General features: G+C 42.8%; 1 protein-coding gene across 1 annotated transcript in view; it reads left to right on the top strand.

The window, feature by feature from the left end:
- LOC144144629 (basement membrane-specific heparan sulfate proteoglycan core protein-like) overlaps positions 1 to 24,346 on the top strand; it is a gene marked incomplete in the record, with an annotated part of 339,390 nt that overhangs the window by 294,495 nt on the left and 20,549 nt on the right. The window contains 12 exon segments of the mRNA XM_077676148.1: positions 885 to 1,033; positions 1,578 to 1,695; positions 1,948 to 2,128; positions 2,432 to 2,529; positions 4,041 to 4,313; positions 5,220 to 5,324; positions 5,880 to 6,068; positions 7,552 to 7,812; positions 10,501 to 10,660; positions 12,753 to 12,853; positions 13,645 to 13,917; positions 23,561 to 23,824. Of these exon segments, the coding sequence (XP_077532274.1) occupies positions 885 to 1,033; positions 1,578 to 1,695; positions 1,948 to 2,128; positions 2,432 to 2,529; positions 4,041 to 4,313; positions 5,220 to 5,324; positions 5,880 to 6,068; positions 7,552 to 7,812; positions 10,501 to 10,660; positions 12,753 to 12,853; positions 13,645 to 13,917; positions 23,561 to 23,824 (2,172 nt within the window).

The raw sequence follows: 24,346 nt of genomic DNA on the forward strand, positions 1-24,346 counted from the left end.
GTTTGTTCAGATACAGATTGGTAAAAAACAGCAAACATCAAAGGGACCATCCAGTTAACGATAGATCGAGCAGAGTGCAGGGCACACATGTGTGAAGGCAGACACGATTGCCTCGTACACAAGGCCACAGATATGTAATTGGAGGGCACGGTATCACACAAAGGCATTGCCCTGTGGCCCCTTACTGACAAATAGAATTCCGAATTGCCGAAACCAAAAAAACTTGCTTGCATGCGAGTAAGCAAGGACGCGCATGTACACTGCGTCAGTCTCGACAAAAGGCGTCATGCCTCCAGAGTGTGCAACGATGGTTTTTGCCACACGCTCACGTGGTCCAGAATATTGTGTCCCCACCTGTACCTGAATATAAGGCAGCAACACTACTTCATGCCTGCACATAGCTGGTCCCTATGAGTTATTAGCAACGCTTTATACAAGTTTGTTGTGTTACTGTGAACGCTGAGACGTCTGGCTGCTTTTTTTAAGTCTGAAGAAGCACAGGCTCTTATTCCTCCTGCCTTCTTTTTATCCGTAATTGTGAGGCATGTATATGAATACCGGTGATATTAAATAGCATTTAGTTGCCATGTGCTGTTTTAGCTAAATTGAGGAAACTTCTTTTTGTTTTGATTAAAACAATACGTGCGCAGGAACTTAGCCTTCTGTAGCTAGGCTTTCGCACCATTGTTGGTGTCCGCTTCCGCAGTCCCATTCGCACACTGTCTTAATACACCTAGACGGTGTTGCAGCACACTTCGACACAGTACTGCGGTGAAGTGGCAGAGCAGTTTGGTCGCTCATTTCACTGCACCAGCTTGCTCCTGTGGCTCAGTGCAGTGCAGCGTCTTAGTGAGTGCGTCCCTTTTCCATCGGCTCTGCTGCAGGGCGGAACATCCCGTCAGTGCACATCGAGCCTGAGAGGCAGACCGTGCGCCAGGGTGAGGATGCCAAGTTGCGTTGCATTGCCACTGGCTCGCCCACTCCCGTGATCAAGTTCGCCAAGGTCGGAAGCAACTTCACTCATAGACACATCGTAAGTGCCCTTTATAATAACTCCGTGCTTTTGGCAGCTTCTTCTCTCCCAGTTGTTCACTTGCACATTGCACGCTAACATTCTTTCTTTTTTTTTTTTTTACTTTTAATTTAGTCTGTTGGAGATGACATAAGAAAATTCGTGCCTTTTTCTTGAGCGAATAAAATTATCACTCGGCCATATAAATGCACCGTGGAGTGGTTTCTGCTTTACTTCTGATTTTTTGCACTCACCTGACTGCTATATTCTGTTACATTGTTAATTAAAAGCTCACCACTGTTAGTCTGGAATGGAATGTGCAAACAAAAGATGTTTAATTTTTAGCCTCTTTAACTGCTGGAGCTTCTTCATTGAAGGTGGTGTAGAGAGCCATAAAATGCATTGGACTTTTGCCAGAGCACAAGCTACATATTGGGGTATTTGGGTTGTGAAACCGGATCTAGCTGAATGCAGCTGAAACTGGTTTTGTGCCTCGAACAGTCTTTTCTTTTTCCTTTTCTCGCTAGTTCTTAAGCACTGCGTCCAATGCCTTCACCCCTTGCAGGTACAAGACGACATTCTGACTATTGAGCAAACAGTTGTTCAAGATCGTGGCCATTACATCTGCTTGGCAGAAAACAGGGAAGGCATAGCCAGGGCCACAGCCGTGCTGGAAGTAGACCGTAAGGACACCCCACGTCGTTTCTTCTTTGCACTGCTCTTCTCTGATTAGATATGTTCCTTCAAATATGATTGTATGCTGCAGTTTGGTTCCTCAATTAGTCGCTTACAAGACGCAGTCGTAACGACTTGCCCAATTACACTTCTACTCTGCAAGTGACCAGACCAATGCAGTGCGTGATGTCGTCAAAAATGAGAGCAACCTTATGAGTACCGTGGGTGACCTTTTCCCCCATCTTCGCCCTCTCGTTTAGGGAGGGAGGTGCCTCTGGTGGAGATCTACCCGAAGAACATCCCACCGCTCCACCACGGAGACAGCGCGTTCCTGCAGTGCAGGCCCACGGCTGGCATTCCCACACCAACGGTTCGGTGGTCGCGAGCTGACGGCAGCCCCCTCACTCCCAGCACTGAGCAGACTGGCCCAGGGATAATTCGGTACGCTTGGAGCTCTGCCTCTCCATCGATTTAAAAAGGAGACTGGGGCCATCAGTGCGCAGTTGTTTGCAGCCGTAGTTTCCACCAAGCCTCCAGCATGGAGGCGTTTGTTCCGAATCGTACGAGCTTTCCGTATTTCCTTGATGAGTCATCTGCATGGGAAATTGTCTGCCCAAAAAAGCATAAATGCAGGCCTGTCAGAACTGCTTCGGACACAGCAGAATAAATTGCCAGGATGACTCAAAACAAATTGTGCACTCGGGTGAACGATTTTCTCACTGGTATTTGTTTTCTTTTTCTCAGCTTCACCAGGTTCTCAAAGGATGAAGAAGGAACATACATTTGTACTGCAGAGAATGCTATGGGTCAGGTTACTGCACAGGCAACTCTGAAAATGCAAGGTACGTACATGCGGGTTGCATGTGTGAAACGAGGTTCACTGTTGCTTGTTCCGTGAGCATGGGATCTGGATAATGTGCCCATGAAAACAACTTTCACAGCGTTCAAGCAAGAGAAAAAGATGTATTTCAAGCTTTTACGGCAATGGCCATATTGGTAATATTTCCCAGCATCTGTGTTGGTGGTAATTATGAAAACAGCTTGGCAATTCTTGTAGCCTGTACCCTCATTGAACAGCTGCTGGAGTTGCCCTAGAACAGGCTACGTGCCATGTGTGGACCATGCACAGGTTCAGAGGGGAGACCAGGTGATGGTGCAAGTTTTTTTGTTAACCACACGAGGGTGGTGAATTAGATACACCATTGGGATTTTGTTGATTTACAAGTCCTATAGTATTTATTCATTGGTTAACCCTGAAGGGTGCTGGATTATGTCGACCCTTGAAATTTTGTTAGTTCAGTTTTATTTTGTTATTCCTGAAACGAAAAATAAATACCAGATTTGGCTGTTGAAGCCAAATCAGGTGACCTTTTGTTTCGTTTGATTATAGTACACTAGACTCTCGATAAACTGAATTTTAAGGCACCGAAAAAATTAGTTCCGTTTACCAGGAGTTTCGTTTACTGAGATAGGTGTGTGAAAATGCAAATTTATGTGCGTACACACTCATTTCATGGAACTCTAAGCACTAGAAGGTGAATGTAGCTTATAGCTTTTCAGAAAGCAAGAAAACTGCAAGAGGTTTAGGCACAGCATTCACAAAGTTGATTTGGCAACAATGAGTCACTGTGCACTACAAAATGCTTCTATTACTTTTGTTTGAGTCCTTGCAACTGCATCCTCAACTTTGCGAGTTCTTACGAGCCATCGAATTTAGAAGGCGGCAACGCGGTAATGAATCGCGAATAGCGCCATGATGGCACGAACGAGGCGGCAGGAGCTGAGCCCTGTAACCTTGGCGTCTTGAATCAAGACTGAACGACTGGAACAAGAACTGCGATGTTGCATTCGTTGCACTAACACGGCTGACCACTAACAAGATGAGGCTTACGAGGCCAATGAGGCTAAAAAAACGTGGAGGAAAAAAAAACGAAACAGCCGCAACCGTAAAAAGCTGATTCTCATGCCAAAGGGTTTCACAAGAAGTTCAATTTCTGGTTCCACTTACACGGTGATGCGGAAATTTTAGTTCCGATTGCTGAGTTTTTTTTTACATTGAATACAAAACTAACCAACTTACAGGTTACTGTTCCGATTAAGCGGCAATTCCATTTAATCAATTTCCATTTATTGAGATTCTACTGTATATATATATATTTGTTTACAATGATCTGTTTTCATGATTATAACAATTGAGCGACGCACTTCACCAATTCTGTATTTCTGCAGGTAGAAGGCACTATACCATTTGCATTGGGCAAAAAATGCTTACGTGTTAAAACTTAATTGAGAGTCACCTGCGGTGCGATCTCTCCCGTAACGAGCCGTAACGAGCCCCATTGGCACTCTGCAGGGACGCCGTTTGTGCGCATCCTTCAGCAGAACCCGTACACGGTGCGGGTGGGTGACCAGATCCGACTGGACTGCATTGCCGAAGGCGACCCGAGGCCCGTCGTGACCTGGGAGCGGCTCGACCAGCCCATCACCACCTACTCGGACCGGGAAGAACGGCTCGGGGGCACCACCACGCTGTACATCCGTCGCGTGGCACCTTCTGACAGCGGCATCTACGTCTGCAAGGCCACCAACCAGGGGGGGTCGTCTGAAGAGCGCATCCAAGTCGCAGGTGGGCAACCTCCCCCAGGAGGGCAGCACTTATCCAGGGGCCGACAGAGAATTTGAACGTGCCCATTCGTTCCTAATGCACCTAATTTCCCCACCAAGGGTCTGGTTGAGTCCCGAGGCGCATTGCAAGAGTTTGAAGCTGGTTTAAAGAAAAGATGGCGGTTAGCTGTGTACTGGGATGCCATACATGCTAAGGCATTCCAGCACTCTCTGTCATTGGTTTCACTCTAGATTGTGGCCGCTGCTTTTTGACGTGTAGGCGTAATGCAGAAAAGCATAGGTATGGACCTTCTCCTGCATATCCAACAGTCATAGATGTTGTTTCCTGAGCCTGTTTATTATGATGGAATGCACAGCTGACTTTTTGAAGTTTGGCTTTACAGTTGAAATTATGGGTTGACATGAACTATGGAGAATAATAGCTGCCGGCCTCGATGCACGCCGGCAAGTGGAACTGAGCAATGCTATTTTAGATGGTGCATAGATTGAAAAAGGGTACCATGTTCATGCAAACACAGTTGTCAAATTCACCTCAACATTTGGTAATCGGTATGTTTTTTAGTTATGCCACTTTCTTAGCAGAAACCTTTTTTTTTTTTGCTTTCTGTGAGGCTGCCAGGCAAGATAAATTTGTGCGCCTTTCTTTGACTTAATTACTACAGTTTAATGTCTGATATCTAGCACCCTCATTTAGAATATATAGTGTTTAAACATCTCAGCTACATTTAAAGGACTATAAACGCAAAAATTTCAGCACAGTTCTGGGGCCATCGAAGAACATGAATTAGGGATAGCTAAATGAGCCTTAAAAAAAAAGTAACAGAAAATGAGTACCTTTAGTTTTTTCCAAATGTTCCAGGTCTGTTTGTAAGTGCAAGCCATAAACGCACTTGCTTACTCTTTTCAGTTGAAGGCAACCAACATCAGTACCCTGTCCCAAAGCTGGTCGCAGATGACAAATTTGTGACTTCCTCGGTTGGAAAGAGGGCAGAACTCCGATGCCACATTGAAGGTTTGTATGGGCAGCAATGCCGTTGCTAGCTTTCTTGATTGGTTGGTGCCCGAGACGATGCAGTGCCATTGTTAAAGCTAAGGGGCATAACATTGTGTAAATTTGTATACCGCACAGCATGAAATGAGCACAGCTGTTCATAAATCAACCTCTCTGGATGACTTATGGGCAATGCCTGGGTAGGATTTGTGTTCATCTATGGAATAATTGCCCTACTTTTTTCCCTGCCTTCTTTAGTGGAATAAGAAATTTGTGTGGACCTCTCCTGCTTGTCAAGCTGTTTGAATATATTATATAGCGTAAATGCTTTCTACCTTCATACTGTCATACTTTGTGCTTCCTTGACATTCACTTGAATCCTGTCATATCCTGTCATTCACAATGCTGTGCCAATTATAGAACAGAGCTGTAGGCAGGGGCGCTTGTTGTTGCTGTGCAGCCCCTCGCTCCGCTCATTACTCGTAACATTACAACGGGGGTTGTAACAAATTGCACGAGATGACGATGCAGTTCTAACAAGCTGCCACGTTCCCTCCCCGCTTGCTACCCTTCCAGGAACATCCCGGCCAATTCAGATTGTCTGGTCCAAGGTGCAGCCGGACGGCAACCTGGCAGAACTATCGTCCGACAATGGCATCCTGCACTTTGAGAGTGTGCAGGCAAGCGATGCAGGTGTGTACGCCTGCCAGGGAAAAGAAGATGGAGCAGCCATACTGGACACCCGGGTTACGCTGGCCCTAGTCGGTGAGTGCATAGCTAGTCTCACTCGATGTGTATTCCCGTTGCTAATTTATTATTGTACTATGCGCTGTCTGCAAATCGCAAAAAAATTGAGCACATTTTCTAAGCAGTGCATTGAGCAATTACTCGGATTACACCGCAGAGTTCTGTTACGCTACAAATTACTTGCTGACCTTTCTTGGCCAGCTTCTTAAATGGCATGTGTTGTGCCACCTTGTGGACCTGTGCTGTCCTAACAACACACTGTGCTGTTTATACATGTCACTTTGTTTGGTAGTGGTTTGTCTTTGTGTATTCCCTGTTGCTTCATCTGCTTATCACGGGCCAGTTGCTGAGATACTAACAGAGATTTGTGTTCCTGTTACTGCTGTCATTCAGGAGTATGGTCAAAAGGCAAGTGAGTTTACCAACCTTATAAAAAAATAATTATAGCTGAAAGTTGTCCTCTGTTTTCTTTTTAATTCTTGCATGAATCGATGTATTATGTACAGGACCTTGTGCTTTTCGTGCATTTTTTACCTCGATCAGTCAAGTTACTGCGTTGGATAACCTATCTGCGTGGTGGCTAAAGGCAGTGCACTAGTGAGCATGAAGCTGTGGGGTTCTATTTTTAACCGTGGCAGCACTTTCTTGATTGAGCAAAAAAGAAACTAAGTGCTATGTGTCGAGATTTCAGCACATATAAAGATCCCCAGGTGGTCTGAGTCTCATACCCATACCCATACTCATACACATCATACCCCAATTGGGGCTTGAATGCATAGAACTCCAATATACATTTGAATTTGAATTCTTGTTGGAGAGCCTTTCTATTTTCGGACTATGTGTTCTGACTTGCATGTACCCATGGGATATGGCCTGCTCACTTAATCTCAGATATGTTTCATATAACATGCTCGTTCTCACCCAGAAATGTAATATATTTTATTAGCTTGTGTTTTAAAATCGCTTTGAGAGAATCAGTAGTAGTTTCATTTTTAAGATTTGTTGCAGTACGGTAGATTAGCTCGCTTTTTCATTCTCATTTAAAACTTGTCATCTGACCAAAAACAGATCATTGAGGCTGGTTAAACAATGTTGCATAGTTCCATATTCTTTACCCGAGGACTGAGGTGCATAAAAGCTAAATATAATGCAGATTTGCTATGCTATTTTTTTTAGTCTAGTTGTAAGCTTTACAGTTGCTGAACTTCCCATCACTTTCTTCTGTTTTTTCTTATGAAGAAAATTTGCAGAGGCACCCAATACTCAGTTATCAGCTATAGTAGCACCTCTGGCACAAGCTCTGATTGACCCTTTCATATAAACTGTTTTCAATAGTTGTGCATGCTCAAAGCATGTTGTTTTTGAAATTCCAGCTCACTATGCCACCCTGCGACCAACCTAGCGTGCAGCACAGCACAGACGTCTACCGTCTTTTTTTTTAATAAGGAAGCCTTCCAGTTTCACTCCGTGACCTTTGCCCTCCCCCGCTGCTTGCAAACAGCGCCCCCTCGGATCCAGCTGAACCCAACCCAGCAGACCGTGCGGCCGGGCCACCATGTGTACATCCAGTGCTCGGCCGTTGGCGAGCCACCCATCACGTACCACTGGTCGAGGCATGGCGGGCAGCTGCCGCCCAGCACGGTGCAGAGGGATGGAGTGCTTGAGTTCCGCGGAATCTCTGTCACGGATGCTGGCCGCTACATCTGCACGGCCGCTAATGCGGCAGGAAAGGCGGAAGGCATCGCCGACGTCCGGGTCACAGGTATGTGGTGTTGGACTGGCTTGCCTGGTATGTTGCCGTAGCGAGACTCCAAAGGCGAGCAATAGCATGCTTCTCCCGACTTGCCCTAATGTTTAGATACCCGCCGCGGTGGCTCAGTGGCTAAGGCATTGTGCTGCTGAGCCGAATGACGCGGGTTCGATTCCCGGCTGTGGCAGCTGCTTTTCTGATGGAGGTGAAAGGCACCTCGGTGTCAAGATTTTGCCACACATTGAAGATAAAAAGGCAGTCAAAAGTAATTCGGACCCCTCCAGTCAGGCAGTCGATCAATTATTGTTTTGAGCGAAAGAAATGTTGGCAAAGTTGTGCACCAGGCCTCAATGAACAGCTCATTAGCTGAAGTTTGGCATAAAGTTGTTGTTCTGCCTGTCAGTACAAAGCTCTGAGCTTGGACAAGGCAGCTGCACCTCAGTGAAGAGAACTAAAGGTAACTTTACTGTTGTGTTTCCAATTCAATACACATTAAAGGACCGCATGGGAGCTAAGAGGTTTCCAAGTACTACTAGCTCTAAATTACACGGTTTCTGAAACTGCATGCACCACTGTAAACAAATAATTGTGCAGAGGGAATGAGGGCTCTATTGGAAAGAGCCTTGAGCATCGCAAAATATACCAGATGTGTGAAGTCAAATATCTGTGTAACTGACACGATGTAATGCCTGGATGTAGCAATTTGAAATAACAAAAATAAAAGCATCAAATTTAATTACGCCAGTGCAAGTTCACCAAAATCCTTCCCATTTGACAAACTACAGTTTGTTCTATTCAGCATTGTATATTGTTTTTTTCTGTTAACCTGCACAGTCTGTATTAAGTTTTATCGTTGTCCTGGCGCATTCTTTCTTCCTGCTAAAACCCTCAAAAACTTGTAACACGGGCTGCTCAATGCACAAAATAGTGAAAACGTGGGTGCAAAAACAATTCCTCGAGCATGTTTTGTGTTGCCGCAGTTTTGGTATTGTGTTGCTTTTATAGCATTAATCTTTGACATGCTATCACTACACGGCAGCTGGATAGTGGTGCAGGCAGCCCTGACCACTTGATGGTTTGCTCTTCATTCTTCATCTTAGCTTGTATTAGTGTTTTTGCCAGAAGCTTCACCCTACTGGCTTGACTGCACAGGCGGTTCACTGTTTTTCAGAGAGCCGACAGTTTTATAATGTACCTGATTTTGTCATGATGCAACCAGCTATTGCAGGCAGCAGGGGCGTAGCCAGGGTGGTGGTTTCGGTGTCGGAACACCCCCAGCAATTTCCTGAGCGCTGCATCCCCCTTCTTTCAACCTCGTTGCGCCCATGCTACTGTATTTACAAATCACATCGAGTTACTGAATTATAAACGCAGTGTGTAGAGTTGCATCCGACGGAACCCAAAATTGAAAACTAGAGTTATGTCCGATGGAATCCAGAATTAAAAACTAGTTACGTCCGACGGAACTTTAGGCCAGTTTCTATCACTACGTCCGATGGAACCCAGGGTTGAAAACTAGAGTTACGTCCGAGGGAACTTTAGGCCGATGTTTTGAGCTACGTCCGGCGTAACATAAAGCACACAAAAAATTTTACAGCTAACGGCACTAAATATGTTGATGCTCTATATGTGTAATCTACACGCAACATTATTGAAATGGTCACTTGTACGATACATGACGTTAAATTCAAAAACACAAAGGTTGCTGCTTTTCGGCCAAACTGGTTCGTAATGAGTAAATCACAGGTGACATGTTCTACAGCGCCAGTTCGCCGTCGGTCGAGTGGACAGGAGCGTGATATAAGCACCCACACTACTGCAGCAATGTCGGTTCGAATCTCACCTGGGTTGATAAAGTTTTTTTTTTTTTTTTTTTTTTTTAAGATTAAGATTTTTCTGTACTTGTCGACGTACACTGCTTTCCATATCCAACACATGCAAGCAAAGGAGATGACGGGAATTATCAAAATAGAACCTCCTGCCGTGGGCAGAGTGCCAGTTTGTAGCGTCTGCAGTTTGTGCCGAGAACGAATTTACATGGGTCATGACTCTAACAAATGTAATTAATAGGTATGGGCGTCGGTTAAATATTTTAACGCAATTAATCAGCTGGCTTTATGCATATTGGTGCCGCTAGCTGTAAAATTTTTTGTGTGCTTTACGTTACGCTAGTTTTCAATCCTGGGTTCCATCAGACGTAACCCTAGTTTTAAATTCTGGGTTCCGTCAGACGTACTGGCTTAAAGTTCCGTCGGACATCACTAGTTTTAAATTCTGGATTTCGTCGGACATTACTCTAGACAGTGCGAATTATAAAAATGAAAATAAGAAGAATGTCGGTTTAATAAAGCAGAAAAAATGCGTAATGTATTGTTTGGGAGCACAATCTATTTCCTTTTATTTTTTACAGGTGGCGTATAACACCTCCCAAAAAATATTGCTGGCTACACCACTGGTCCCCTTGTTGTATACGTACCCCCATTCGTGGCATACGGTCTCACCAGACAGTTCCTCAGTGCTTGAGTGTTTGAATGCTAAAGTAGGTTGTTTGTTTGTGTGTTGTTGCTCTTTTAAGCCAGCAGTGGGTACTTGTTGAGAAAAGAACCTGGAAAACAGGAGCAGAGGCCATATTTTAAACTAAACAAAGTAACCAAATTAGGTCTGAAGCAAAATAGTATATGATAATAATTTGCGTTCCAGAGGGTGGTGACATTGGATCCCTTCGCAAGGAAGAGACTGCATTTGTGGGCTCCAACATTGAGCTGCGCTGTCCTCTGACGGGCTCCCCAGAGAGGATTCAGTGGACCAAAGACGCCCATGCCCTGCCACCTAATGCAAGACAAGTGAACCAAGAGCTTTGGTAACGTCATCTTGTTAACTGACTCTTATCACTCTTTCTTTTTCACCTCTTTACAGCTGTTGGTGAGAGAAAAAGAAGCCCACAACTGGGATTGGTTGGCATTATACTTTGTTGAGGGAATCAATTTAGCATGATTACGTTATCGAGGACCAAAAAAACAGCATTGTCACTCTTTTCTTTGAAAACTTGTACAAGCTTGTCAATACAAGACCACCTGCAGCATCTCTTATACCATTTAGTGTGTGAACTGCTCGCCCTAAGTCTAGGAAAATGCTTTGAGCTTAAAAACACTCCTTCTTCACCCGTTCTTGTTTCCATGGGGGTTTTATGTGGAGCTTTATTGAATGATTTCCGTGCCTCGGTACATCGGTAAAGTGATGCAATTCACTATTTTGTTACAGCTTTCCAAGATGGCAGCAGCACGCTGCAACAGCGGTTATTGGTGAATGAGTGTTTGAATGCCGCAGGCTGTTGTGTGGCAGCTACGTCATTAGAAAAGGCAATAGCGTCAACAGGAAAAGCTCAAGGAGCTGGCCAGGCCTGATCATCAAAAAAGACAAAAATCGCTCTGGGAAACCAGCTGTTCACACACCGTGAAACGTACTCGAACAGCTTGTCTGTAAAACGTTTCGCGGGGACTCTCTGTCCACTGCTGTGGCAGGCATGTGGTTGACGACTCGGTGGAATTCTTGCTAAATGTCCCGTTGGGAGCTGAGTGCAAGGTGTTGCAGTCCATGTCAAGGTTGTGAGGGTCTCTGGCGGAAGTCTTTTGCGGGTGTTTTTTTTCTGGTGAAAGGTCAATTGCAAAATAAGTACTTTGTGCGCACATAAGGCTGCCTAATGTGGATGTGCGTGGTAAGAAGGCCGTTGGGATACAGTGGTAGCAAAGTGTGAATCTATGCTCAAGTATGCAGCAAAAGGCCAAGTCAAGGAACCCGGACTGTTAGAAAAATGACAGTGCAGGTTGTTCTGTAAAATTTGTGTTTGTCACAAGGACTCAATGTGCAGCATATTTCGCAACATCTTGTAATATCCCGCAGACGGAAAGGTCGTGCTGCTCTTGTAAAATCTAAAATGTGAAAAAAAAAAGAATTCCTACTAAATAGCATACCTGCCAGGTTTCCTGATATTTCTGGGAGACTTCCGAATTTTGGTGGTTTTGTACGATTGTACGAACGAATCAAAAATCTCCCGAATACGCTTCATTGTTTGGCTAAACCTTCATCCCAGTCTGTCCACATTGCGCCCGAGCTACAATTCAATCGTGCACCCCTTGACATCGTTATCAGTAGAGAGCTTAAAAAGGCATAGTGGGCCGTGCGCGCAAGTTGGACTGGTCAGTACCACAAAAAAAATGAATGCAAGTTCAGCATAGTAAAAAAAAATTGCGCCCAGATCAGAGTATCCATGTGTGACACAACCGTCACTCGCGATCTTTTGGGGAAGTGTCGTAGGAGCGAACATATTTACGCTTGACAGTATTCCCAGGACTTCCTGAAAAAGGCGGCGTCAGTCACGTCGAAGATTTATCAACTGACAAGTGGTGTAGCTTTTTAGTAGTTTGGACAATACAGTTCAGTTCCTGCTATGTTCTAACTAAATTAATAATGCATGTAAAAATTTTCTAGCCCTCCCTGTGCCCTCCAGTCAGATCTCCCTAATGCCATCCCGGCAAATCTGGCAGGTATGAAATAGCTTGCTCATTCATGCTCAAACTTTGAGCGAAAATGGTGTTACGTCCTGCCTTTTTTCGTATCAATATATAGTTAGCGTAGCATTTGCCTAATTCACCATAAGCTTCCTCTTTATACCAGGGATCCTGCAAACAAGAACTTGCATCCTGATAGTGCATTTGTTATGTGCACAAGGAACTAGGAACTATAGTCAGTAAGCTTAGCATTGGTAGAAAAGAAAAATAAACAGTACTTAGCACTACCACTGGCTGAAGTTTTTGTAGAAATGAGCCAGCAATTTAGACATTAAATTTTCAGGAAACACGGTGTTGAAAGTATAAAATTTCCAAACCTGCTAAGGAGTTGCTTGTTGGCGATGGGGTGCCATGCGCAGCTTAACAGAGGGTGTGTACTTGCAGGATCAAGGACGTTCAACAGAGCAACGAAGGGCGGTACATCTGCAACGCCATGACAGGAGACAGGGTGACTTCCAGGGACTTTGTCCTTCTTCACGTAAGAGGTACAGTGCTTCTGTTCACTCAAGCTGGGGTGTAGTTGCATTCCCAGAAGGGCACTGAAGCTTTAACAACGAAAGTAAATCTTGCTTTGGCACAAGCTTACTGTGTCTTGTGGTCTCCACACTTTTTTTCTTTTTTTTTTTATTTAATAAAATCTGGGTGGGCAATGGGACTGGCACTGGGGCCAGGTGCCCATAGTCTTCCACAGTTAAAGTGGACAAAGCTAAATTTCATATCTCGGTTTGTAATGCTCCCAAAGTTTCATCTTATTGAAAAAAAAAAAAGAAAGAAAAAAACCAAAGTCTGGTTGAAGATGCTCAACACTAAGTTTGTTCCAAAGCCATACGAGTCTGAATGATACTCGCACTATCTTAAATAGCAAGTGTGACAAAATTGTGCATGGACATTGCGTCTGAAACTGGGCCTATTGGGAATCTACTAAATACAGCACTGTCATACGCATATCTTAGGGACTTCACGCTGCTGTACAAAGAGGTGCAAACCCAAGAGAAAATGGTAGCTGGTCCCAGCTGGTTCATGGTTAAATTCCCAATTAGGCCGCGCTGGGAATATAACCATAAACCAGCTGAGACCAGCTGTACCATTTTCTCTTGGGTTTGCCATTAAGCTTCTCATTTTAGCGTAAAGCCATTGGCCATTCAGGCATAATAAATCGACTTAGAACGTGCGTCTGTGGCTAGAAGCAGTATCTCCAGGATTGTGCAGCGTGGGCACGCAGAGATGCACGTGTGCTGACCTCCTGGCCCATGTCTATTCCTCCCCTGCATGCCAGATGTTCCGAGCGTGTCGGTCAGAATCCGAGCCAACAAGGAGGTTGTCCACATGGGCGACAGCCTGGACCTCCACTGTGTTGTGACCGGAGACGGCGCCGCTTCCGTCAAGTGGACCAAGTTGCCCGATGACGACCGCTTCTCGGAGAACGTGCGCGTGCGCGGTGCAGTGCTCCAAGTCAACGGCGTTCGCGCAGAGAACGGCGGCGTCTACCGCTGCTCCATTGACAGCCCCGCGGGCACGCTCAATGACGACTACGTCCTTGCCATAGAAGGTACGCGGCGGTGGCCTTACCATCGAGGGTAGACCATTCTTTTGAATCTTTTTGTTTCTTTGCTCTGTCTCCCAGTTCTCAAATGAAACCCTGAGCAGCTTATGAGAAGGTTCGAAATAATGGCTCTTTGGCTAACTTCGTTATAGCTATGACGTGAAGTGGTCAAGTGTTTTGGTGTCTAGTATTTGTCCCTAAATTTTTCAGATATCTAGGCCTTCATCTCTTTACCCACTGGAAGTTTGTGTGTGGCCACCATTTCACTTCCTGCAGGCACATGACAGTGCCCTCCTTGCAATGCAGATATGATTCCGAAAGACAAGCTTGCAAAAAAAAAAAAAACTGCGATAGAAATTTCACCACAGAAATATTTAGTGCAGCTTTCTGGTTAGAAAATACTAGTATGAGGCACCTAAAGTAGAAAAAGTGCTAAGCACCAGTCTACAAAGTGTTGGGATTGTAGCATGAAGCACAGTCCAAAATTTCATTCAAAATTTCATGGCAGCTGCAGCATGTGCTATTTGCACAATCTGGCATTTTTCCAGCAATAAGCAGCTTTTTGCAGTTTGTTCCAAAGCTGAGAAGAGTGAAATTGAACCACTCAGTTGTCAGACAGGCACTTTAGGCGTCTGTGGGTGGCAGATGTAAGGAAGCCGCTCGCAAGCAACAGAAGCTGCTGTGCTGTGCATATTTTATAGACACTGGCGGTATCGCAGTACCAAAAAAAAAAAAAAAAAAACCTTCATGCACATGCCGGTAAGGAAACAAGTATTTTTTCCACTGAGCATTTGGATTGCAGCAAAATTGAGTCCAGCCACTGGAGTTCTTGAGTGCATATTTCTTCTAGAGACAGAACAACATTGGTTGCATCCTTAAATCTGCAGGGTTATGGTGCCACTTCTGTGTCATTTGTAATTACTTAGGTCTCTGTTTTGACTGATCTCTGCTAGACAAAATCTAAAAACTGTCCCTTTGCTTTGTATGTGTTCTGGATGTCTACTCTAATATGCACTTCACTTAAAAACAGTTTAGCTGCCTAAGAGCTTAACTGCCTAAGCAAGTAGTGAACACTATTCTCCAAACAGTATTGCAGGAGCTGTGTAAACTCACTATAAAACTGATAAACATATCTACAGCTATACTTTGTTGAGTTTTAAGCTGCTGTTTTCTTTTTATTTTTTTATTTTTCCCCGAAATTTCAATCTGCTCGTGAATTGAGTCCTTTTCCCTATACGAACATTCAGCAGTTTAGAGCAGTTGAGAAGCCATAGTCGCAGTGCAATCAACAGAGCAAAAGCAAAAATTACTTTCTGTCATGCAAAGAAAAAATGTGACGGATAGCACAGCTTGTGCAATATAGTAGGTTGCGAATGTCTTAAGAGTGCCTTGTGTGAATGAATTAGTATGTATGTAAGGTTATCACAATCAAATTTAAAAGACCTGTCTAAGCTTCATGATAGTCTTAATGAATGTTTCGAATGCTGTCTGTAACATTTGTATTCAGAAATTTTTTGTCAGATTGTGTGGTTCTGTCGGCAAACCCAGGCTTGCATGAACATTTTCTTTCACTTAACACTGCCACAAAAACTTTCAATGTGGAGTAATATGAGACGACCATTACTCTTGTTTTATGCAAAAGTTTTAATTTTTGTTGTAGCTAATGTTGATGTAAAGTGCCGTCATAATGTTTAACAAGTGCCTGCCAAAGATTTTAAAGGTGTACAAGGTTACCAGAAGTAGTGTGTTCATATTTGTGTTTGTTTTTTTGTAGACATAGATAGCTTGAGATTATTGATTTGTATAGAATCATGCTATAGCAGCTCTTCCAAAGGTGGGGAGATTTTCTTGATGCTTTCGGAAAATGATGTACATAAGCAAGGAAAAGTCATCCTGTGTTGCTTGTGTGTGTCAATTGTTGAGCGTGTGTTTATGCTTTATTTATCTATATATCATTGACTTTCTTTCTGTGCCATTAAAAACTAAAATGTTGTCCTTGTTTCTAACCCATTCTAACCCTTGTCTCTCGTTTCTGTATGCTTTTGTGGAGTTTTTATGGCTGCTGTAAAAACACATATTTTTGCTCTGAGTTTTGTCTTTTATTTGTGTTTCACAACACTAACACAGTGTTCTGTAACATTGGGTTGTGGCTAATCTGCATGCATTATGTCTAATCTACATTGCATGTTTTACTAATTCCATGCTGGGCTCAATAACATAACCGGGAGTAACCTGATGGCCAAAGTGCTTTGCAAACAACACAAGTAGCATAGTCAGTCCTTTCATTTCAAGAAATGAGTCCCAACACTTTCAGAGGTGCTGCCCTGTCCAAGGTAATTTTTAAAAACTTTGTGAAATGGCAAAGTTGCTTAGTTATAAAAACTATTTGGATCAACATTTAGGGACATAACCCATTTTCACCCAAAAAACATTGTTGTAAAGATTACGGAGCAAAGAAAATGTGGAGATTTTAACTGGTTTAGGAGGTGAATGGTTCGGGCCAAATATAACACCTTTGTATATGAGGCTTCAAAGCAGGTTAAGAATTTCCAGGAGGTCTAAATTAGTTAATTTTCCTCCACTACTGGAATGTGAGACCACTATCTGAAGTTTGAGTGAGTGAGTTTAGACATACAAGTCTGACATTACAGGGCAGCATTAAGGTGGTGAACCATGTAGTCAGTGGAGTGGCTACAAACCGCATGATTATCAGGGATTAAAAATTTCTTGGTCCTGAATCTGGATATACCAAGCTGCTTAAGCTTGCGAATTATTGCTTGCGTTCTTACGAGAACTGTTTTCCAGCCAAGGTTGCACAAGTACACCCAGAGATGTAGTTTTGCTTATAATTTGCGCAGAACTGCTTTTATCTTACCACAGGGGTTCACTTAAGGACATCATTTACATCAATACCTTGTTTGAGTGAGGTCTTTAATAAACAAAACATGCATCAAGTGCTTATCTTAAATTTGTTGTTTCCGCTAGGTACACACTTAGTGCCAAGGTACAGAATCATAGCAAGTTCCTCTTAAGCATGTTGAGAAAAGAACAAAATTTTAACTTCTACTCTTGTAAGCTTCAATTCGTTTCACGGTAGCAAAATGTTACTTTCTTGTTACATTTCTTTCAACAAAAGTCGCTTTAATAACCAAATCAGCAGCACTTCAGCTAGCTTACCAGCGGTGTTCCTTAGTGCTTGCTTCAGCAGCAGCTCACACGGTGGGATTGCCTTTGGTGGGAGTCACTAACACGAGTCTGTTTCGCTCTCAACTCACCCGACTGATCTTGGCGAATGGCAACTCGTAAGTAACGTGAACCGTCCTTCTCTCTGTGTCCGTGGTGCGTCCCTGGAACTGCCCGCAGCACCCTCCTCTTCGTACTGTCCTGCACCATCCCTGCACTGGGTGTGACTCACAGACTTGGTGACACTAACTGTCGTCCTCCTCTGCACAGTGGAACACTCCCCTCCCCTTGCGTCCGAATTCTAGTGGACGTCGTACCCAGCCCGCATGGCCTTGTAGGGCACAGTCCTATCTCGGAAGTAGTGATTGCAATGTAACGGTCAGTTGAGTGTAGTTACCCATTGTTGCAGCCAATGTAAACTGTATACATAATATAGGGCAATATGTAATACACATATAGTATATTATGTTACAAAATTTTATTATTATAATGAATGTAATGATATGTATTATAAATATAAGATATGCATAATAGATAACATAATATAATGTATACAGTTACACTTTGAAATAGTCTATTCTGATTCGTGAATACCGCTGACATTTTTTCAACACAAGTCTAGGTACATAGCCAATATGCGAGAATGAGATGGGAAGGAACATGCCATAGTGTGCTCAACACATATTATAAAGCCGAAATTATTTTTCTAGCTATAGTGAGTAGTATTTTAATTTCAAGCAGTTGCCATTTTTTGTTTTTAAATATACAAGGGCTAGCAAAGCATTTGCTGAATGTGAAATATATGGAAATTTTTCTGTATAAATTGTTATATTTATAGTTGTAATAGAGTAGTGAAACTAGTCTTTGCTTGACATTATTAATGTTATGACACACAAAATTTTAGCTGTCAGTTTGATAATTTTACCCTTATTACACCTTTAAAAAATGGCCGTAGTGAATTTCAAAGCTTTCAATTTTTCCTGTAGGATTCTAGTTCTAGTATAGCTAGTATAACTAGTAAATTTCTATACTATATACTAGTAAATTATAGTATATACTAGTAAATTTCTAGTATAACATTTTTACATTTTTAAGCTTGCATAACATTTTACATCAAACTTGTACTAACAGTTTGCTTGGAGGAGCATGTACTGCTAATCAGCATTACATTAATTTGGAAGTGGGGTTTATTAATCCGGGAATAACGTTCTAATGTGAAGGATATAAGCTAAGAGCAATATTATACAGATAGACAGTGGAGTTAAATCTACGCTCACATATCTTTGGGTAGTTGAGCCTCAACTTATGTCTTTAATGCATTTAAATTGCACCAGTCGTATTGTGTAAGCATTTACAAAGTTAGAGGTGCTAGACTTTGCTGAAAACATAGCCATTTTAATGCACAGAAAAAGCACTCGCCGCAAAATTACTTCTTTTATGGCAGTATGTTTGACTGCCCCCAAAATGGCTTGATCACGTTCTGTTTAATGCTATGTTCAAATATCTGGCAGTCGCATCATTTGCAGCTGATTTCGGTGAAAATGCCAGGTGAAAATTATATTCTGAATTTTCGTTTCTCGAGATTTTTTTTTCTTCATACTGCGTCATAATTATGATGCCAATGCAGCTGCTGTCTAGTCGTTAGTGAGCTGAATTTGCACGTTTCAAAGTTGAATCTGTGCCACAAACACAGCCTTGAAATGTAAGGGTCCCTGGCCGTTTTTGGTAAGCTCTCGAGCACCATTTTGAAGTCCAGTATCACACACATGAATCGGAGATGTGCATACATCAGATTTTTTACGGCAAATCAGATGGAAATAACGGAACACTGTCACATGCAAATGCTTTCAAATTAATGTTATTTAAGTGCCGATACTTAACTAGTAAATTGGTTTCTTGGGACACATAGCTAATGATAAAAGTGATAGGATTTTACAAGCAGGGCAAGCATGTACTTAATTAATAGACGAAATGACAAGGTTCTGCACCCCGTGAAGCTACATGACAACGCGGTGCTAGAAACCTTCCACAGGGCTTTGGTAAAAATGGAGCGGCGTCTTTTAGTGCGGAAGACAGTGGTGTCCATCTTGCTTCTCCATAGCATGACAAGAGTGATTGGAGGCATTGGCAGTAGAAAGAACTGGATCATGATCCTGCTTTTCACACAAGGCAGAGATTTGCATGTAATGCAGGCACAGGTGAAGTTGTCAAAGGGAAGCTTTACAATAGTCTGAAACAAGTGAACGCTACACATGCAATAAACTGAATGAATGTTGTCGTGAATAGTTGCTAGTTCTGCTACAAGTAAAAGAAAAGATGCTGTGTAACAGATCACAGTTCCTGTCTGCGCTGAGGGAAGGCATTCGACGCACTGGTGGCTGAGTGCTGCTATGGAAGCGTTGCCAGCATTAGGCAGCAACTTCTCACATACCGTACTTGCACATATTGTACTTGCAGAGGGTATTCTTCTCATTCTTCAGCTTTTTACTGCACCAAATGCCACCTAGGATTAAGGAGGATGTCCGTGTCGCACCTTTCACTAAAAATTCCGGGCAAACCTGTGCCTGAAATGTTTGGGGCTTCCTCGATGGCCAGCTTTCAATTACCAGTAAATATTTAGCAGCTAGCTTAATTCTGGCTAAACTTTCTGAATTGATATGTCTTTTAGGTGCCTGCAAAATAAATTACTTTCAATTTCCCCCTAGGCCCAAGTACTTTATTACTTGTTCCACATAAGTAGGGACCAAAATTTAATACTACCATAAACGTTAAATTTTTCAGAGGCAAAGTAAACAATTATTGAATTTCTATGAACCATCTTGCCCTAATTTATATTTTTAATAATTAAAAGATACCTAATAAAAATAAGTAAAATGAATCACTTGAATAAATTATTTCACATTGTATGAACCTGCCATAAAAATTTTGGATTGCAATGTGGTGGCGCATTCAAAAATATTCTGAATACTGAAGCTCCTATGAGAGTATGTGACGTTTATATAAATGTAAAAAAAAATATAGGTGTTCGAAATCAGCTGTGTGTGCTGGCACAGCGAATGGCTAGCGCAAGGGCATGATGAACCGCTCAACTGTTTGAATGATGCGCTCTGCCAGCTGGCTGTTTCTAATGTATATAGTTTATTGAAGGTGTAAGAATATCAAATTTGGGACGGCGAATCTAATAATAGTAAACACTTACCCGGATCAAATGTTCTTGAATACAAATAGTAAACACTAATCGTATTAGGCTGCAAATCGAATAGAAGATTTTCAAATACAAATGCCTTTGTTTTAGTGCGTACGGAGCTTTTAAAACATACTTACAAAAAAAGATGTTTTGGAAGTCAGGACATAGCCCATCTGAATGTTCATGCACTAGTGCTTGATAAGAACATGGTACAAAAATTTTTGGATAAGATTAAGACAAGATGACGAAGCAGTTGAACAAAAATTTGGCATGCAGTGCCATGGAGAAAATGTGGTGGGTTCCTTGGGGGCGAAAAGCAAAAACACCCGTGTTTTTGAGATTTCGGCTCATGTTAAAGATCCCCAGGTGGTCAAAATTAATCCGGAGATCTCCACCACAGCACGCTTCGTCGCCTGTGCAATTTCAGGGCGTTCATCGCGATAATCGAAATGTGTCTCTCAACGTGATGTGAATACAGGGAGTATGTTTGACTGGCTGTAATCCGTCCAGGCATTGGAAAAAGGCTAAGCATGCTAGGGGATTCTATGACTAGTTCTTTACTGTGAGAATTTCCAATGCGTAGTAACTGTTTAGTACTTACTCATGTCACTATTTTGATGGGAAAACTCCAGCTTGTAAATTTTACACAAGTAGCACTCCGCTGCAACTAACGTGCGCTTGTTTCGCACAAGGCTTGCACGTTGTCGGCTTCTTGCACAGCTTCAGCGTCTTGCAAAAAGCCAACCCGAAAGGCAAGCTGTGCAGTGAAGCTGCAAAGTTTGCTTGTCGTGCGGCTGAGCCAACTTTTATTTCCCAGTTCGTTAATTTGTAAACTTCAAACACCTCTTGAGTAGTGTCTCACAGAATTCGCGATTCGCAGTACAATTTTACCGTTCGAAGCATGGGAAGTCTTTAAATACTCGCACACCTCGAAAATATATATTATATTCACTTTTTCTTTTGCATATCCGCGTTGCAGAAAGCCAGTGTAAGGCTGTGAGCAGTGCAATAGTCAACGTAAAAGATGTGGGCCTTGCAGCAAAGTGAATTTCATTTTTATAGAAACATAGTAACGTTGTTAGTTACTACGTTACTACATTGGTAGTGCTCAAATATCAGAAATGTTTGAACACTACAAAAAGGAAAAATGCAGTGTGAATCGTATAAATAGTGAACGCTATTAGCGAATGATTAAATTTCAAACATTTTCTTACCTGCGGTATTCAATCACTATCCAAGCATCATAACGCCGAAGACCTGAATGTCAGCATGTTTGTCCATACCGAATGAAAGGGCTATCCATATTATTTAATAATATTTCAGTTGCTCATAAAGCCCCTTACTCTGGTTATGGTGGGCATATCATTCTTTTGATAAAAACAAAGTGTAAAAGAAAGTAACCCTATGCAGACAATTCCATTTTTTTGTGCAAAGCCAGGTCATTAAACAAAAAATAAAAATAAACGAACAGCCTTGGTTTTTTTAGGCCAGCCTGGTTTTATACTGTAGTGTTTTTTTAAGCGCATTGTCGCTTTAATAGTGAATTAAATGGCAATTTGCCCAGTCACTAGGCAAACCAAATTTGCAATAAGGCATGGGAAACTGATGTAGTAATACGTGGATACAAACGCTATATGGATATAAAAGCTTCTTTATTTGCTAAGCACTATATTTACTGATCAGCTGCCTATTTATATATTCCTGAGTAGCTATTTCTTCTGCCGAATGACCTGCTTACCCTAATCGTGCATTTTGGTAGCTCAATATGGCTGTACATTTGCTTCCAAGACCAGCTGAATTAATGCTTACATCCTTGCATCTACAAATGTTATTTACCAAAAATATTTACACAATGCTGAACCAATATTTGCACCTCTGTTTGAACTATTTACGTTGTGCTACTTTCCTCGCACACCTAAGCCATTTGATGGCTATGCTGATGAACTTTGGTTAGCTTGATTGCAGTGTCGGGCACCCAATTCGAATATTCCCTTCTGGGTAGACTAGGGAATATGTGGAGTTCTGGAGATGTGCCTGTTGGTAAATGCACTCAGTCACTCCTCTATGTAGTGCCCCCGACGTCGTCTTGCACGCATGGTGGTGATACGCTTGTTATTTGCACAGCCCATAGAGGCCCCATTCGGGTTCCTCCCCTCGCACTGTTTGCATGAAGTCACTCTCTATTGCCACTTGTTACAGCTCCTTGTCTAGGGGCAGAAAAGACTGTTTTTTTTTTTTGTGTCAGCTGCAGTGCTACTAAAGCATCATGAAGCTGATAAGAGTGGTATTCTTTATAATCTTTAACTATGATGGCTGTTTGAAACACTGTCAATTTAATTTAGTACAAATGGGAACTAATTTTTCGGGGGCTTTCCAGGGCCAGCAGAATTGTTTAAATCAGCCAGTTTGAATTGTTTATCAAAGGTATTCAATAGTGCTACACCACTGAGTATCCACTAATAGGCTCAAAATTGTGGCTCACTTTGATGCATTAACACTTGAAAAGTAGATTTGCATCGATATTTTCTTCTGGTGTTTGTTTCTTGCTCATCAGTGCTGCTTTCAAAGACAAAAGAGGTGCGTTGCTGATCTTGTAGTATGCAGGGTCTTATTTTTCGCATACAAAGTTGGAGAGGAGTACTGACCTGTGACAGTCTTTAATGGCATGCTGAACTCTGATGGTGTACTGTCTTCCCAATGCTAATTGCTCATTTTATTGACTGTCACAATGAAGCCCAGAAAAGGTTAGCTTGAGCTAGGGGGTATTGCATAGTAAGGATAATGCAGCTTACCTGTCACAGCGGGGCAGTACAGCCAAAGCTTTGTGTGGCAAAGCACAAAATTGAATGTTCAATTGCTGGCTCCGGTGGTTATGTTTTGGATACAAAAACTTTTTTAGAAAGGCCCACACTTGTAAAAACTCGGTGGTGGTTCAGGAATCTGAGATAATAATCTTGGGCCCTTTAGTTTATAAATGAAGCGCTTCCTTATTGCATTACAAAGGTCTTTGGTGTGCAAGGTATGAATTTTTTTAATGCTCTCTAACTATGCGACAAGTGCTTCAAGTGTAATTCTATTCTGAAGTCCTATTCTGCAGTCTGTAGAGAGTTGATGTGGTAACCAACAACCTGTATAATTAATGGTGCGCTTTGTCGTGGACAGGACTGAATTTCTTTCAGTCGTGTTGCTATTTACTTGTACTCTTCGGCACAATGGTGGATATGTGTGGCGTGCAGGCGGGATACATTTGCGTGCTGTCTCCCACATCCCAATGCACAGAAACTCCAACCGTGGCACCCAATGAAGTGGAGACTCGCACCATTCCGTACGGGTCGACTGTGGTGCTGGACTGCCGACACAACCTGGAGCCGCCCGTTGCATACACCTGGACGCGCGAGAACGGTGACATTCCGCACAAGGCGACACCTCGTGAGAGCACCCTGGTGGTGCCAGACGTCCGCGCCACTGATGCCGGCACCTACACCTGCACAGCCAAGAGCGGCCGCACCACCCTCGAGGTTCCCACCATCCTTGTGGTCACCGGTGAGGATGCGGGCTTTTCTGGCTCACTTTGATACACCAAAACGCGCACTGTAAACAATCGCGGTACTGCAGTATGTTTCAGATAATACATAACCAGGCAAGGGTTGGGGAGAGGGAGTGTTGTAACAGGACGTTGCAAACTTGCACGCTTTGTTACCGTGACATCAGCGCATCACGTGGTTTTCCTTTTCCTGAGTCATAACTACAAAGAGGCCATGCTCGGGCATTAAACCGTTCAAGGAAAGAAAGCGGAAGGGTAGCTGTGCACAGCTCTAGGCCGCACTGCCTCACTACATGAGTGTCACTGCCCGTAACGTAAAGCTCCAAAAAGTTGTGAAACTTTGAAGAGCTCAGCACTGGTTCGCAGTCCTGAGCTTTGGTGCCACGTCTCTTCTTTGTGGAGATCTTTCGTAGCACCAGGAATAGGAAATTTAAAATCGAGTTCACATTGCAGTTTTTACCTTCCGAAGGTTTACCCCTTGGATATCGGGCTTTACTGAAGCTGCACCTCAGTTAGTGCAT

The sequence above is a fragment of the Haemaphysalis longicornis genome, unplaced genomic scaffold (assembly GCF_048455015.1).
Source record: "Haemaphysalis longicornis isolate Haplotype H1 unplaced genomic scaffold, Haemaphysalis longicornis Haplotype H1 scaffold_7, whole genome shotgun sequence".
NCBI lineage: Eukaryota > Metazoa > Arthropoda > Arachnida > Ixodida > Ixodidae > Haemaphysalis > Haemaphysalis longicornis.